This window comes from Zalophus californianus, chromosome 1 (assembly GCF_009762305.2).
Source record: "Zalophus californianus isolate mZalCal1 chromosome 1, mZalCal1.pri.v2, whole genome shotgun sequence".
NCBI classification, from domain to species: Eukaryota; Metazoa; Chordata; class Mammalia; order Carnivora; family Otariidae; genus Zalophus; species Zalophus californianus.
The window spans coordinates 71,954,904-71,968,003 of NC_045595.1; the positions used below are offsets into that span (position 1 = coordinate 71,954,904).

Here is a 13,100-nt window from a genome sequence, read left to right on the forward strand (position 1 = left end):
GACACACAAAGTGGGCTTCGAAACCAAAAGTATGTCAGCCCCAGCTGCTCTCCTCCAAGGGTCCTGCTGAGAAGCTGTAAGAACTGAGCCAGCAAAGGGTATTTCTCTTGCCAGACACACTGTCCCTGTGTGCACAGGGCGGGGCCTCGGGCCATCTGGGGAGGCTACTCGCCGCCCCTTCGGAGGAGGGACGAGGGTCTGCAGGAGAGCATCTGATGGCCTGGGGGCTTTACTTTCAAGGGAGATGCCTTAATTCAGTTACCAGAGTTAAGGCAAGGTGGCCAAGTGGGGAGGAGGTCCGCTCTGATGTTCAGTGTATTTGGCGTAGTAGAGCCATGTTCTTTGTGCGTTTATGTTCTATATATTCAGTTATACTCTGGGAGGAGGGGAGGGAAGGAGAGAGAGAGGTTGATTGAGATTTAAATGCTGCCATGATATCTGTCCTCTAGTCCTGCCCACGTGATCATGAGTGACCCAGAAATCTGTTTTTCCCTGATGGTCTCAGCGCCTGCATGTGCCTGGCCACGTGTGTGAGCATCCCTCCACTCTGGGGGTGCTCGAGACCCCTACACACACCTGAGCATGTCACTCCGGATTTGCAGGCCAGTTCTCTGTTTCTGGGGGTTAGCAGAGCTGACTTTACTGGAGGTAACGGAGAGGGCTTCTGCTGGTTCCAGAAGAGCACCGTCGGTTAATCTGCAGATGGTAGCACATCCGCGAGTAAGGGGATGTCAGGGGTAAATTGAGTTATAGTTGTACACGCCTTCATGCTGACTTTAGCGACTCGGCATTCAGGACCCCTCTGTACAATTTAGTCCCATCTGTCCTCAGGCCCCTGGGCAAGCTCATCAGTACTAAGAACCACACTGACTACTGGGCACATTCTAGCTCTAGTTGATACAGATGCTTGTCTTAGCCTGAGAGGGAAGTACTGACCAGCCAAATTACTTAAACCTGAATTTCTGTTTCCTCCTTCTTACTTAAAAATGATAATTATTGCCAAATGGAGTCGTCATGAAACTTAACCAACATAATGCATGGGAAGCCCCCAGGAATGCCTGGCAGCCAGAAAGTGCCAACACACATGGGCACCCCTGACCCACGGGGGGCTGGGGAGGGGCCACCACCAGGGAGGGGCGAAAGGGCAGCACGTTCCTTCCTGCGACGCTCAGTGCACCTGCTGACTGCCAGGCTGGGAATGAGCTGGGAGAGAGACGAGGCCGTGTGCAGGTCCCTGAGCCCCAGGGCTGGAGTGGGAGGCCGAGAAGTTTCCTTGCACGGAACACATGTCAGCTGTAGCCTGGTTCTTGGGGCCTCTGCCAGCCTGTCTGGGCTTCGGGGTGCAGCGAAATGCTGCCCGATTTTGGGTGCCCAGCCCGGCAGGCCATAGCAAGGGCTGGATTTCAGGCCTCACAGAACAGCACCTTGTGTGGCACATAAACTGTACAATAGTGTACAGCTAGGCTCCCAGCCCTGGGAGTCTGTGCATTTAAAGGCTGGTCATGCCAGCCTTTGAGAACTTGATGAAGACTGTGGCCCCTTTCCCTAGAAAATAGACAAACCCACACAATTTTGCATTGTTCCAGAAGACTAAGACCTGTCCACACCTAATGCTTGGATCCTGGGTTGGAGAAGCCCTCATCTAGAGGGGCGTTGCCCATGTGGCTAGTGCCTGCCCTGGGTTGCTGACAGCAGTGTCCCGTCTGAGTTCTCCAGCTTCATGAGAACCGTGAAGGTCTGTGCTGCTCTCAGGAAAAGGCAGAACTCCTTTACATGCTATTTCAAAGCCTTTTTTTTTTTTTTAAGATTTTATTTATTTATTTGACAGAGACACAGCAAGAGAGGGAACACAAGCAGGGGGAGTGGGAAAGGGAGAAGCAGGCTTCCCGCGGAGCAGGGAGCCTGATGCGGGGCTCGATCCCAGGACCCTGGGATCATGACCTGAGCCAAAGGCAGACGCTTAACGACTGAGCCACCAGGTGCCCCACATGCTATTTCAAAGCTTAAAAGAAGGTCTGGCCCCTGCCGAATTGGCCAGCCTGCACACCCTACACCTACTCCCTCGCTTTGTGCATGTGGGCCCTTCCCTCAGCCCTTCCCTGCTCCCCAGGCTCCTTCCCACCACAGGCCCTTTGCACATGCTCTTCCCTCTGTCTGGACTATTTCCCTCTCCTCTTTACCTTCTCAACTCTTACCCAGTCCAAATGTCCCTTCCTTAGGGAGAACTCTGTTTCCAGGTCAACTCCTATCAGAGGCCCCCATGGCACTGGGCACTTCGCCCTCCCGCCTTCGTCACAGTTGGTGATTAATGGCCACCTTCCTGTTCTCCTTGGAGGAAGAAAGTGGGTCTGCTCACTGTTGTATTCGCAGCAGGTCTGGCACCCCGGAGCGCCGGGGATAACTAAATACGTGGCCAGTGAGCGGCCGACCTTTGCAGGGGTGGGAAATGCGACGTCTGTTGCCAGAGGCTGTTGGGTTTGTCATCTTGATGCCTTTTGATCCCTGGCTGCCCTCTTCTTGTGTGCCTGACTCTCTCCTCCTCTCTCCCTGGAGGTGTGCTGAGGCTCCTGGAACACGGGGAGGAGTACGTGTTCACCCTGCCCAGTGCCTATGCGCGCTCCATTCTCACCATCCCCTGGGTGGAGCTCGGAGGCAAAGTCAGCATCAGCTGTGCGAAGACCGGCTACTCGGCGACGGTGATATTCCACACGAAGCCTTTTTACGGAGGGAAAGTGCACAGGTGGGAAGGAGGCGGCCACTGAGGCTGTGTGTCTGTCTTCACTCCATGCCCTGACTTTCTTTCCTCCAGAGGGAGCTGGGCTTCCCACCCTGGGAGGAGCTGAAACTCAAGATAAAGTTAACAGATCTTGTTTAAAAGAGGCGCCTCTTTCCCATCAGCACCCCAGGCCCCCTTCATGTGGCAGTTTTTTGAAGCCCTCCCCAGTCTACTCTTCCAGTGAAATCCTTTGGTGATCGAGTCACAGGACCCACAGCGGGGAATGAAAGCTGCTTCCATTTCTCAAGATAACCTCTCCCTTCCGAGGCCACAGCCCGTTTCTCTGCTCTGAAGCAATTTCATCTGTGAGCTCAGACGCTGCCCGAGAGCTCTTTAAACAACAACAACAACAACAACAACAACAACAAAAGATTGTATTTATTTGAGAGAGAGAGAATACAAACGGGGAGGGACAGAGGGAGAGGGAGAAGCAGGGTCCCTGCTGAGCAGGGAGCCCCACGTGGGGCTCGAGCCCAGGACCCTGAGATCATGACCTGAGCCCAAGGCAGTCGCTTAACCGACTGAGCCACCCAGGCGCCCCTGAAAGCTCATTTCATGTTAGGTTGGTTGCATGAAATATCTCGAACCCCGTATCATCTATGAAATCAGGACCACTTTAGAAGCTTGGAAGCCTGATCCTAGGAAATTGAAGGGAAAGTCTGTTTGAGGGGAGCCTTAAGTTGTTCTTATTGCTGCAGTTACAGATCACTGTATAAGCAGGCTCCCATCTTGGCCCTTTCTCCTGGGAAGTGTTCTTCCGTATGGCGTTCATGCGAGGTGTCCGGGTGCCCTCCAGGAACGGGGGTGCCCACGGTGGCCGTTTCCCAGGCACGCGTGCCGGCTCGCACAAGCTGACGGTGTGCGTTTGTTTCTCCACGGCTCCACCGTCCCTCAGACCCTGTCAGTAGCTTGAGATCAGCTGTGGAGGGCACCCCCGAAGATAGCAGACCTTGCAAATCAGGTGTTTTTCCCTTTGGAGAACCATTTATTAAAGCCCTGCCAGCGCCCCACTAGCACCCTTCCACTACATGCAGCCAGAAGATTCCTGATGCCGCCCATGAGCCTTGACCTCGGCACCCAGGAGCCATGGCTGTGTTCAGGCTCAGGGAGAGAGCTTCCAAGCCTGTGTTTGAAAACTCTGGGTTTAGCCTGAGCTGGGCCATTAGAAAGAGAGGAGCTTAGCTCCTTCCTACCCTTGGCTGCTTCGGAGCGGGCTGTCCTGTTGGCACTGCGTGACTCTGACCGCGGGTCAAGCTTCCAGGTGGAGAGGGAGCTGGGGTCAGCTTTCTCCCGGAGAGCTGCAGACCTGGACCCCCCTCGGGCCAGGCAGGAGAAGCAGGGGTGGGCACAGACCTCCACAAAGGCCCTTGTAAAGGTGGTCTCTCGGAGCTACTGCTGGGAGGAGGATGGCGTTCAGTGCCGAGAGTCGAGGTTTTTGCTCCGCTTTCACTCAGAGGAATGTGCGGGTGGCAGGGTGAAGGGTTCCCTCCTTTTTCCCTGGGGTCTCAGGCCGATTGTGGGCAGTCCTGTTTGCCCTGCAGTTGTGGGTGTACTCTCAGGCCCTGTTGGTGGTTAAAATGTAGCACTATTCAATGCTATTTTAGGGAAAAGTATATACTTTGTTTCTACTGAATTGCCTGATTTCCACCCCAATAAAAACACACCACCTTTGTGTGTTTATCAGAATTAAGCAATTAGCATTGCTGCATTGGGATCGACTAACCTACAGACCCTCACCAGTTTGTCTACCAAGGCTTGCTTTCTCTGATCAAGAATAGTAGGTCACATTTTAAGAACTAGTCTTTAATTAAGCAAAGTGGCAAAACGCAATCCCTCCCCCTTGCAACCCCATGAAAAAGAATCTCTGCATGTGAGTACAGCTTTTCAAGTGTGAGCCTCTGTTTTGATAATCTCGCAAAGTTGTGTTCATTTGACTCATTCATTCATTCAGGGTCACGGCCGAAGTGAAGCACAACCCAACCAACACCATTGTTTGTAAAGCCCACGGGGAATGGAACGGTACCTTAGAGTTCACGTACAACAGTGGAGAGACCAGGATCATCGACACGACCACACTGCCAGTGTACCCCAAGAAGATCAGACCTCTGGAGAAGCAGGGGCCCATGGAGTCCAGGTGGGGCCCGGTGGGGTGTATCTTCGGGGCTGGGCTCTCCTCAGCACCTGACCCTAGGGACAGAGAAGAAGCTGCTGAGTGCTCAGCTGATGGAAATGGGCCAGGAATAGTGTTCTTGCTTGAATTTCTCACTGCGTGTGGCTTTGGAGTAGATCCTTTGTAGCTTTCAGCTCAGTTCTTCTGTAAGTAGGGGTGGGTTGTGAGGATAGTCTGCAGTAGACTTTTAACGCTCGGCCTGAAAGAGTTTGTCCACTCAGCTGGTCTGTTGCTTGATCGCAGAGTTCGGTTCGGGGCTGCTGGTCATCAAAGAACTGTGCCTAGAAGCCATGAGAGACTGTGTTTTTCTCACTAGATTAGCAACATGATTAATAAAAAACAATGCAGCAGTGGCAAGAATGGGATCAAATTGATACTCTGTACCTACCCTCCACTTACAGTGACAGTGTGTGCAGTGTAGCTGCATGGGTCCCTGGTTTCAAATTCATGAATTCACTTTAATTTTGTAGTCCCAAATTAAATTTGTAGGGATCTCTTCTGAAGGAGAATTCTTAAATTCAGAAAGGGTTTTAAGTATAAAACTGGGTATTTTTTTTCTAAAAAGAAAACTAATAAAGAAGAAACCACCTACCTGTCCAACAATAGGAAAATGGTTAAAGTAAATTATGGAGTATCCCCCCAATTAATATGTCTACTCTATGCTATGAATATACTGCAGGCACTTAAAGGGATGTTTATGCAGGTACAGAAGCAGAATCTTCTTAGAATATGCCTTTTTAAATTTTTTAGTCCCGGAGGTTAGCAAACTATAGCCCATGGGCCACGTCCAGCCCATGGCTGATTTTTGTAAAATTTTGGGGAACCACAGCTGTGATCCTTAATTTACATACCGTTTATGGCTGCCCCTTTGCGCGGCACTTAAGCAGTTGCGACCAAGACCACACGGCCTGCAAAGCCTACCATGTTTGCTCTCTGACCCTTTAAAGAAAATGTTTGCTGACCTCTTTTAGAGGGCTCTGCCCTCTAAATTTGGGACCACTAGCTTACGATGAGACTCATCATGGGAGGTCCTGCCCTTGAGAGCACCCCCATCTTGGATGTCTTTGTGCCCAGCTTCTCCCTCAGCTCGAGATGTGTGTGGAAGGTGTGGCTGATGAAAAGGCCATGATCTGACCCAGCACCCTTCCCTCACTCTTTCCTCCGCTCCCCTCACTGTTTTGGCCGGTTGGACCTAGCTTTATAGTCCAATTCTAGAAGTTTCTCCTGCTGTAAAATGGGAGCCAGGGCATTGTTCTCTCTGGGGCTGTGTATGGTGGGACTCAGGACAGGTCCAGTGGGCAGGCTGAGCTTACAGCAGGAGCTCGCCCCTTGTCAGCTGCCTGATTCTGATCCTCTTCAGAAGGGGTTGCTGATTGTCCCCACTCTGCTGGCAGCCTTGTCTGCCTTTTCTTGGCATCATCATGCCAACACTCTGTGCTTCCCGCTGTTCTGGCCCTCTCGTGGACAAGGCCGAGGGTACTGTGGGAGTGCTCCCTGGCCGTGGATCTAATTATGGAATGTTTGCTTACTCCTGGCTGCAGAGGTGTCTTTTCCCCAAAGTCACGGGGGGAGTCCTGGGCAGCTGAGAGTCCTTTTATGCAAAATCCCAAATTGCCCGGAAGCATTTACATGAGGAAGTGCCCGGGTGATAGTATCCTGCTTTACCTCAGTCCCTTTCCTCCCTCTCTAGAGCAGAGTATGAATCAGGGATGGTCCTGGGACATCCCGAGGCGGGGAAAGCTATCCATCAGAAGGAGCCATTCTAGGCTGCCTTCTGCAGTGAATGAATGAAGAGGCAGAGAAGTGATTTTCCATGTAGACATGGGTACGTGATGGATTGTGCCACATAAACACACACAGCCACTCCCCCCAGTCTACAACTCCTAACACCGGGTTCCCCTGTGGATCAATAGCCATTGTTCATATTTGTCAGCTTGCTGACCTTGGGCCCGTCACTTTACGTGCATCTTATTTTTCTCTTTAAAATGGGGATGGTAATATAGCATCCATGCCACTGGGTGGTTGTGATGATGAAATGAGCTAAGATATACGTACAGTGTTAGAAACATGTTATGCAGTGTGTCTGCTGTGACAGTTGTTGTGATAGTAGGGTATTCATACTGCTGACCACTGCTGTTATGACTAGATTCCACTGCCTAGACACTCAGAGCCCAGAGAGAGGCATGCTGCTCAGGACAAGAGGGGACTGGAAACTTGGGCACCTGTTAGTCCTGGGTTCTCGTCCTGGCTCTAGGGGTCTTTGAGGCACCTGGGATGCGCTCCCCTGCCCAAATGCCCTCCCCAATCCCAGGTCTTGCTGAGAACCACCCTTGTCAAGCCAGTTGTCCCTGCCCGACCACTTCCTCTCCTCCATGCATCCCCAGGAACCTCTGGCAGGAGGTGACCAGATACCTGCGGCTGGGGAACATTGATGCTGCCACTGAGCAGAAGCGGCGCCTGGAGGAGAAGCAGCGGGTGGAGGAGCGGAAACGGGAGAACCTCCACACACCGTGGCAGCCCAAGTATTTCATCCAGGAGGTAACTCTGCCACCTGCCTTTGGGGACTTGTCCCAAGCGAGAGGCGGATGGGTTTGTCTTGCCAGTGCAGCCTTTTGGATGGATGAGGTCCTGGGAAGGTTTGGGGTGGCTTTGCTCAGCCCCAGCTTAGGGGCAGAACTGAGCGCCTGACGCTTCCCCTCTGACATCTAATGTCAGAATAGCCCATCAGCCTGGCGGGGAGTGCAAGGAATGAATGGGGTGGAGATCTGGATGCTGTCCTGTTTAAAAAAACAAAACCAAAAACACACCCCCTGCTCCTTTATCGTCAGTAACAAATTAGCTGTGAAGCACCTCAAATGGGCCAAAGGGGATGGACATGCCAGGAAAGGCCAGCATGAGTCCTGGGTCCTCAGTACCTCTGCTGTCACCCGGGAAAGGGACACTGGAAGAGTTATAGCCACCAGGCTGCCCACCCCTTGGGCAGTTGGGCAAGGTACCCCGGGGCCCAATGAGGTTCTTAGCTTTTCAAGTTGTTTGCGGAGCAGTTGGGAAGCTTTCTGAGAACAGGATTAGGAACAATGCAAGTGTGGCAGCCACAATTTTTAATGCAGGCCCTCAGGAGCCTGGCAGCATCAATGAGAGAAGGACCTGTGAGGACTGGGGCAGACACAGGAGTCCATAAAGGGAGTGGAGGCCACTTAACCACCAGGCGATCACAGACTGTCCCGTTCTTCACAAGAAGTGAGAAATCGCATATTCACATGGGAGCAAGGAATTTTAGCAAGTTGCAACCCTGAGAGCCCATCGAAGTATGTCGAGGCTTTCTTTGGCCCAGGTGCAGCTCGTGTCTGACTTGAGCTACAAGGAAGGGTTACTCTGTGTAGCAGGGAGGCGGCAGGGCAAGTTCAGAGCTATGAGGTGGACTTCTGGTCGGGAACAGAAGCAGCGGCTGTGCTCCCCACAGGCAGGGACTCCGAGACTCCAAGGTTGGATTCTGGTTCAGACAGGAAGCCTGCTTGAGCAGACTGCCTTATGAGGCTCTGAGCGAGAACCATGTTGGGAAGCCTTGCCTAGGTGAGGCGAATCTGTATTAGCCAGAGATTAGCCATTCTCTCCAGAGAAACAATAGAAACAGAAGCATGAGATGTAAATACATAGAGATTTGTTATGAGGAATTGGTTCCTGAGATGATGGAGGCTGAAGATCCTCAGGATCTGCCGTTTGCAAGCTGAACCCTAGGAAGGCCACTGGTAGAATTCAGTTGAGTCCAAAGGCAGGAGATGTCCCAACTCAAGAAGTGAGGCAGAAGAAAAAAAAAGGGGGGTGGTGAATTCCTCCTCCTTTTACCTTTTTTTGTTTTCGGGCCCTCAGTCGATTGGATCATGCTCACCCACTCTAGGCAGGGAAATCAACTTGACTGAGTGCTTATTATCTGGAAACACCCTCACAGACACATTCAGAGATAATGTTGAATCTGGGGCCCATGGCCAATCAAGTTGATACACAAAATTAAACATCACAAAATCAGTCAAGGATCCTTTGGTGAGGTGGATCTGGTCTCTCTGAGACAACTAGTTTGCCTGGCTTCTGGGAAAAGTTGGACATAGAAAAACCCATAAGATGACAAAACAAAACCAAACCCCAGAAACCCACACAGTTCTTCTGGGGTTTAATAAAAAGCCAGTATGTTCATAACAGAAAGCTTGAGGATATGTAAAGAATAAAAATCATCCCAATACCAGAATCGTTACCATTCAGTTCATCCCCCTCTAGGTAAGCCCCAGATTGTGTATACCATTTTGATTCTTGCCCTTTTTCTGATACTTGGTATCATTTCTTGTGTGTGCTGATTTGGCTAGGCACTCCCCTCCAGGCTGGTGGGCTGTAAATCACCGGTTTGGGCAAATTCCTCAGAGGCAGGCCTTGCCTTCTCTCTTCTGTCTGCTCATCGGACCACCCTCTTTTTTTTCTTTTGCTCCACTGTTTCAAAGAGCTTTTCTGGCCAACTAATCTTACGTGATATAAACCAACAAAGCCCCCCTTCCTATGTTATTTTGGTTATTTTGTGGGGTTTCCTCCTGAAATGCCAAGATGTGAGGATTTATGGTATCTACAGAGCAGCCGGGTGGAGGAGGGGTAGTGAGACCACCAGCATGGCGTGGCTGCGAGCTGCATTAATGGCAGTCCTGAACGGATGCTAAGGGAGCACTGCTTTGCTTGGTACTCGGCTTTTAACGTAGCAGAGGCTGGGGAAATAGCTTTGCTTCTCCCCTTGCCCAGCTGAGAGGTCTTCATAAAATGTCTCCTTCCTTCTCTTACAGGGTGACGGCTGGGTATACTTCAATCCTCTTTGGAAGGCACACTGATGGGGTGGAGGTGTAGAGCTTTCAGAAATAGCCCTGTTTTTGTAGGAATTAAAGTGGTACAGTATCAAGGTTCTGCTGGTATTCACTAAGACCTCTTGATATCATTCAGGAAATGGTACCTGAGAGAGAAATGATATACTGTGAAAAATGCACCACCAAACCACTCTAGGATTGAGTTTATTTAAGAGCCATTTGGGGCATGTGTGTGTACCCAGGTCTGTGTGTGAGCTCTCAGTACACCGTATGTTCACACACATGCACTATATACACATGTCTACTGGGTATGATTACACATGTAAATACTGCACTTACCAAGATTTAAGTGGGTAATTATGAGCTCCTTTTTATCAATGAGGTTTGAAGTTTTCTATTTTTCACTTTGCCAAAAATGTTTTGCACTCACAAAAGTATTCTCGTGTAGTCAGCTCCTGTTGAAACAGAGGTGAATTGGCATGGCCCAGGTGAGGTCCCTATGGTAGAAAGTGGCTCATTCCTGGGAGAAGTGTAGGTGGTTCTCACTTTACCATTAGTGTTGTGATTCTCACCTCTCTCCTCACTTGAGCATTTTGTTTGTCCTTAAGAAAGAGAAGCTATTTCCTGCTGAATGGCGAGTGGGCAAGAAGCTGTTAAAGGTTTATGCCAGAGCCTTCCAAGATGGAGCACCTTTGGGAGAAGCAGACCCATCTTGGAATTTGCCTCTCGTGTCCTTGCCCCAGAATCTTTCTGACAATTTCTCCTGCGCAAAGCGTTAGACGTTTTTCAGAAGCTGCTGCTTTTACAGTAGAAAACAAGTCAGATGAAGACTTCACTACTTTTGTGATGAAAAAGGGCTTTAGAAGTTAAATACACGCATGCATGTACAAAACTGCACAACCATAGCCTCAATTTTGTATTTAGTTTGGGGAAAGAGAAAAGAACTTCCTGTGGGTTTTTTTTTTTTTTTTTTTAAGTGTGCCTCTCTTGTTTGACCCAAACTCGGCAAGAAAACCACTGTGATTAAATGACACACGCATAAAGCCTGCAAAAGCGTTCCATGGTTTCAGCTGAATTTCAGTCCTCAGCCTTTACAAATGAGGTCAAGACATGACTAGAATATAAAGCAAGGAGAAAATGAAGAAGTATTTGATTTTTTGCTCAATGCTTAATTTATTTTTTACTGTGCCACTCAGAATATTTATAAAAATCCAGTAGCATGAATGCTTCTCTGTAGTAATACTGATTTTGTGCCTTTTGTCTGCTTTCTTAAGACCAATTGTTAACTTTGTAGATATTAGACAATATATTTCGATTAAGTACTATAACTGTGTGTTTGTATTTTATTTGTAGGGATCCAAAATTTCAATTGGAACTGGTGGCTCTGAATGAGCTCAGATTTTATTGGTTAGATATTGCTAATTTGATGTGAACAGCAATCATATTTAGATCAAAATGGTGTTTTAAACACAGTAAAAAAAACTACCAGATAAACATTATTTATGGAAGTGTTCTGACAAGTTGATATGAACATTTAACTCCTATCTAGTGAATTTTATGGTTTGTGAGAAGTTACTACTGGCCAAAGTCCTAATGTAGTAGGCCTGTTCAGGTTCATAGTCTTAAGACATCTGGGAGAATAAAGTGTGTGGAACCATTTTATTTCTGAGAAGGAAAACAGATGCTATTCTGAGGAAGAAAATCTTCAAAGAGAAGACTGCAAAATAATCACTGTGGTGTGTTTAAATTTTTCCACTCTTACATTGTGCCAAAGTATGAACCATCTGGGAAATTAAACATGGACAAGGTTCGCTTTCTTTTCTGTTTTGGGTGGGAGAGGGTTCAATTTGCCTTTTTAAAAAATTGTGAAATATATACAGAAGATTTATATAAAATATATTACAGTTCCAAGAATAAGCACCCATGTGCCCAGTGCCTAAGTAAAGACACCCAAGTTTGCTAGTACCTTAAACACCACATTTGTGTCCCTGGAAAATTGTATCCCCCTCCTTGACCATAGAGGTAACACTACCACTGTCCTGATTTTTGGAGTAATTTTTTTTTTTTTTTTAAACCACCACACATGCTCTGTGGGTTTATAAAGAGCATGCTTGGTTTTGCCTATTAGAGCTACATTTTGTTTATAGGTCAATCTATGTTATGAGTTACTCTATTTGTTCGCTTTTCTGTTTTTTGCTGAATTCACGTTTTGTTTTATACTTTCATTGTGGCAAAATGTATGTAACATAAAATTTACCATTTTAGCAATTTTTAAGTATACAGTTGATTGGCATTAAATACATTCCCAGTATTGTGTGACCAGCACCACCATCTGTGTCTATAGTTTCCATCTTCCCGAACTGCAAGTCCCTGCACATTAAACAATGACTCTGCGTTCCTATCCCCCCATCTCTGTAGCCCTTAACAACCACCATTGTACTTTGTTTTTATTGACTACTCTAAGTACCTCATATAAGTGGAATCATTCTACACGTATCCTTTTGTGTCTGGCTTATTTTACTTGACATGTGTTCAAAGCTCGTCAGAATTTTCTTTCTTTTTAGGACTGAATAATATTCCATTGTATGTATACATATACCATATTTTGTTCATCTCTTTACCTATCCATGAACATTTGGGTCATTTACATCTCTTGGCTATTGTGAATAATGCTGCTGTGAACATGCGAGTGCAAATATCTGAGTAATACCTGCTTTCAATTCTTTTGGGGATATACGTATCCAGAAGTAGAAGTACTGTATCATATGAAAATTTCTTGTTTAACTTTCCAGTACCTGCCATACTGCTTTCCACAGTGCCTCCATCATTTTGCAGTCCTACCAGCAATGCATAAGGGTTTGAATTTTTCCACAGCCTCCCCAACACTTTTTTTTTTTTTATAATCATCATCATAAAGGGTGTGAAGTGCCATCTCATTGGGGTTTTGCTTTGCATTTCTCTAATGATTAGTGATGTTGAGCATCTTTTCATGTGCCTATTGGCTATTTCTGTATCTTCTTTGGAGAAATGTGTTTTTAAGTCCTTTGCCCATTTTCTAATTAGGTTTTGTGTGTTGAGTTGTAGTTCTTTATAAATTCTGGATATTCTTTATCAGATTATAATTTCTGATTTATAATTTTATCAGATATATAATGCTTCTTCCATTCTGTAGGTTGCCTTTTTACCCTGTTGATAGGGTTCATGATGTACCAAAGTATTTAGTTTTGGCGGAGTCCAATTTATCTACTTTTTCTTTTGTAGCTTGTACTTTTAATTGTCCTATCCAAGAAATCATTGACAAATCTAACTTCATGGA

General features: G+C 47.7%; 1 protein-coding gene across 5 annotated transcripts in view; it reads left to right on the forward strand.

Moving 5' to 3' along the window:
- Window positions 1-12,740, forward strand: part of OSBPL10 (oxysterol binding protein like 10) — a 311,564-nt gene extending 298,824 nt beyond the window's left edge. For 2 of the 5 annotated variants that reach the window (XM_027585094.2, XM_027585096.2), the window contains 4 exons: window positions 2,554-2,740; window positions 4,728-4,910; window positions 7,331-7,484; window positions 9,767-12,738. In XM_027585094.2, coding sequence (XP_027440895.1) covers window positions 2,554-2,740; window positions 4,728-4,910; window positions 7,331-7,484; window positions 9,767-9,811 — 569 coding nt within the window. In that variant the 3' untranslated portion in view covers window positions 9,812-12,738. Of the gene's footprint in view, window positions 1-2,553; window positions 2,741-4,727; window positions 4,911-7,330; window positions 7,485-9,766 lie in introns of all 5 variants that reach the window. The other 3 variants (XM_027585095.2, XM_035728751.1, XM_027585097.2) reach the window with 3 other exon arrangements.
- Window positions 12,741-13,100: the final 360 nt, after the last annotated feature.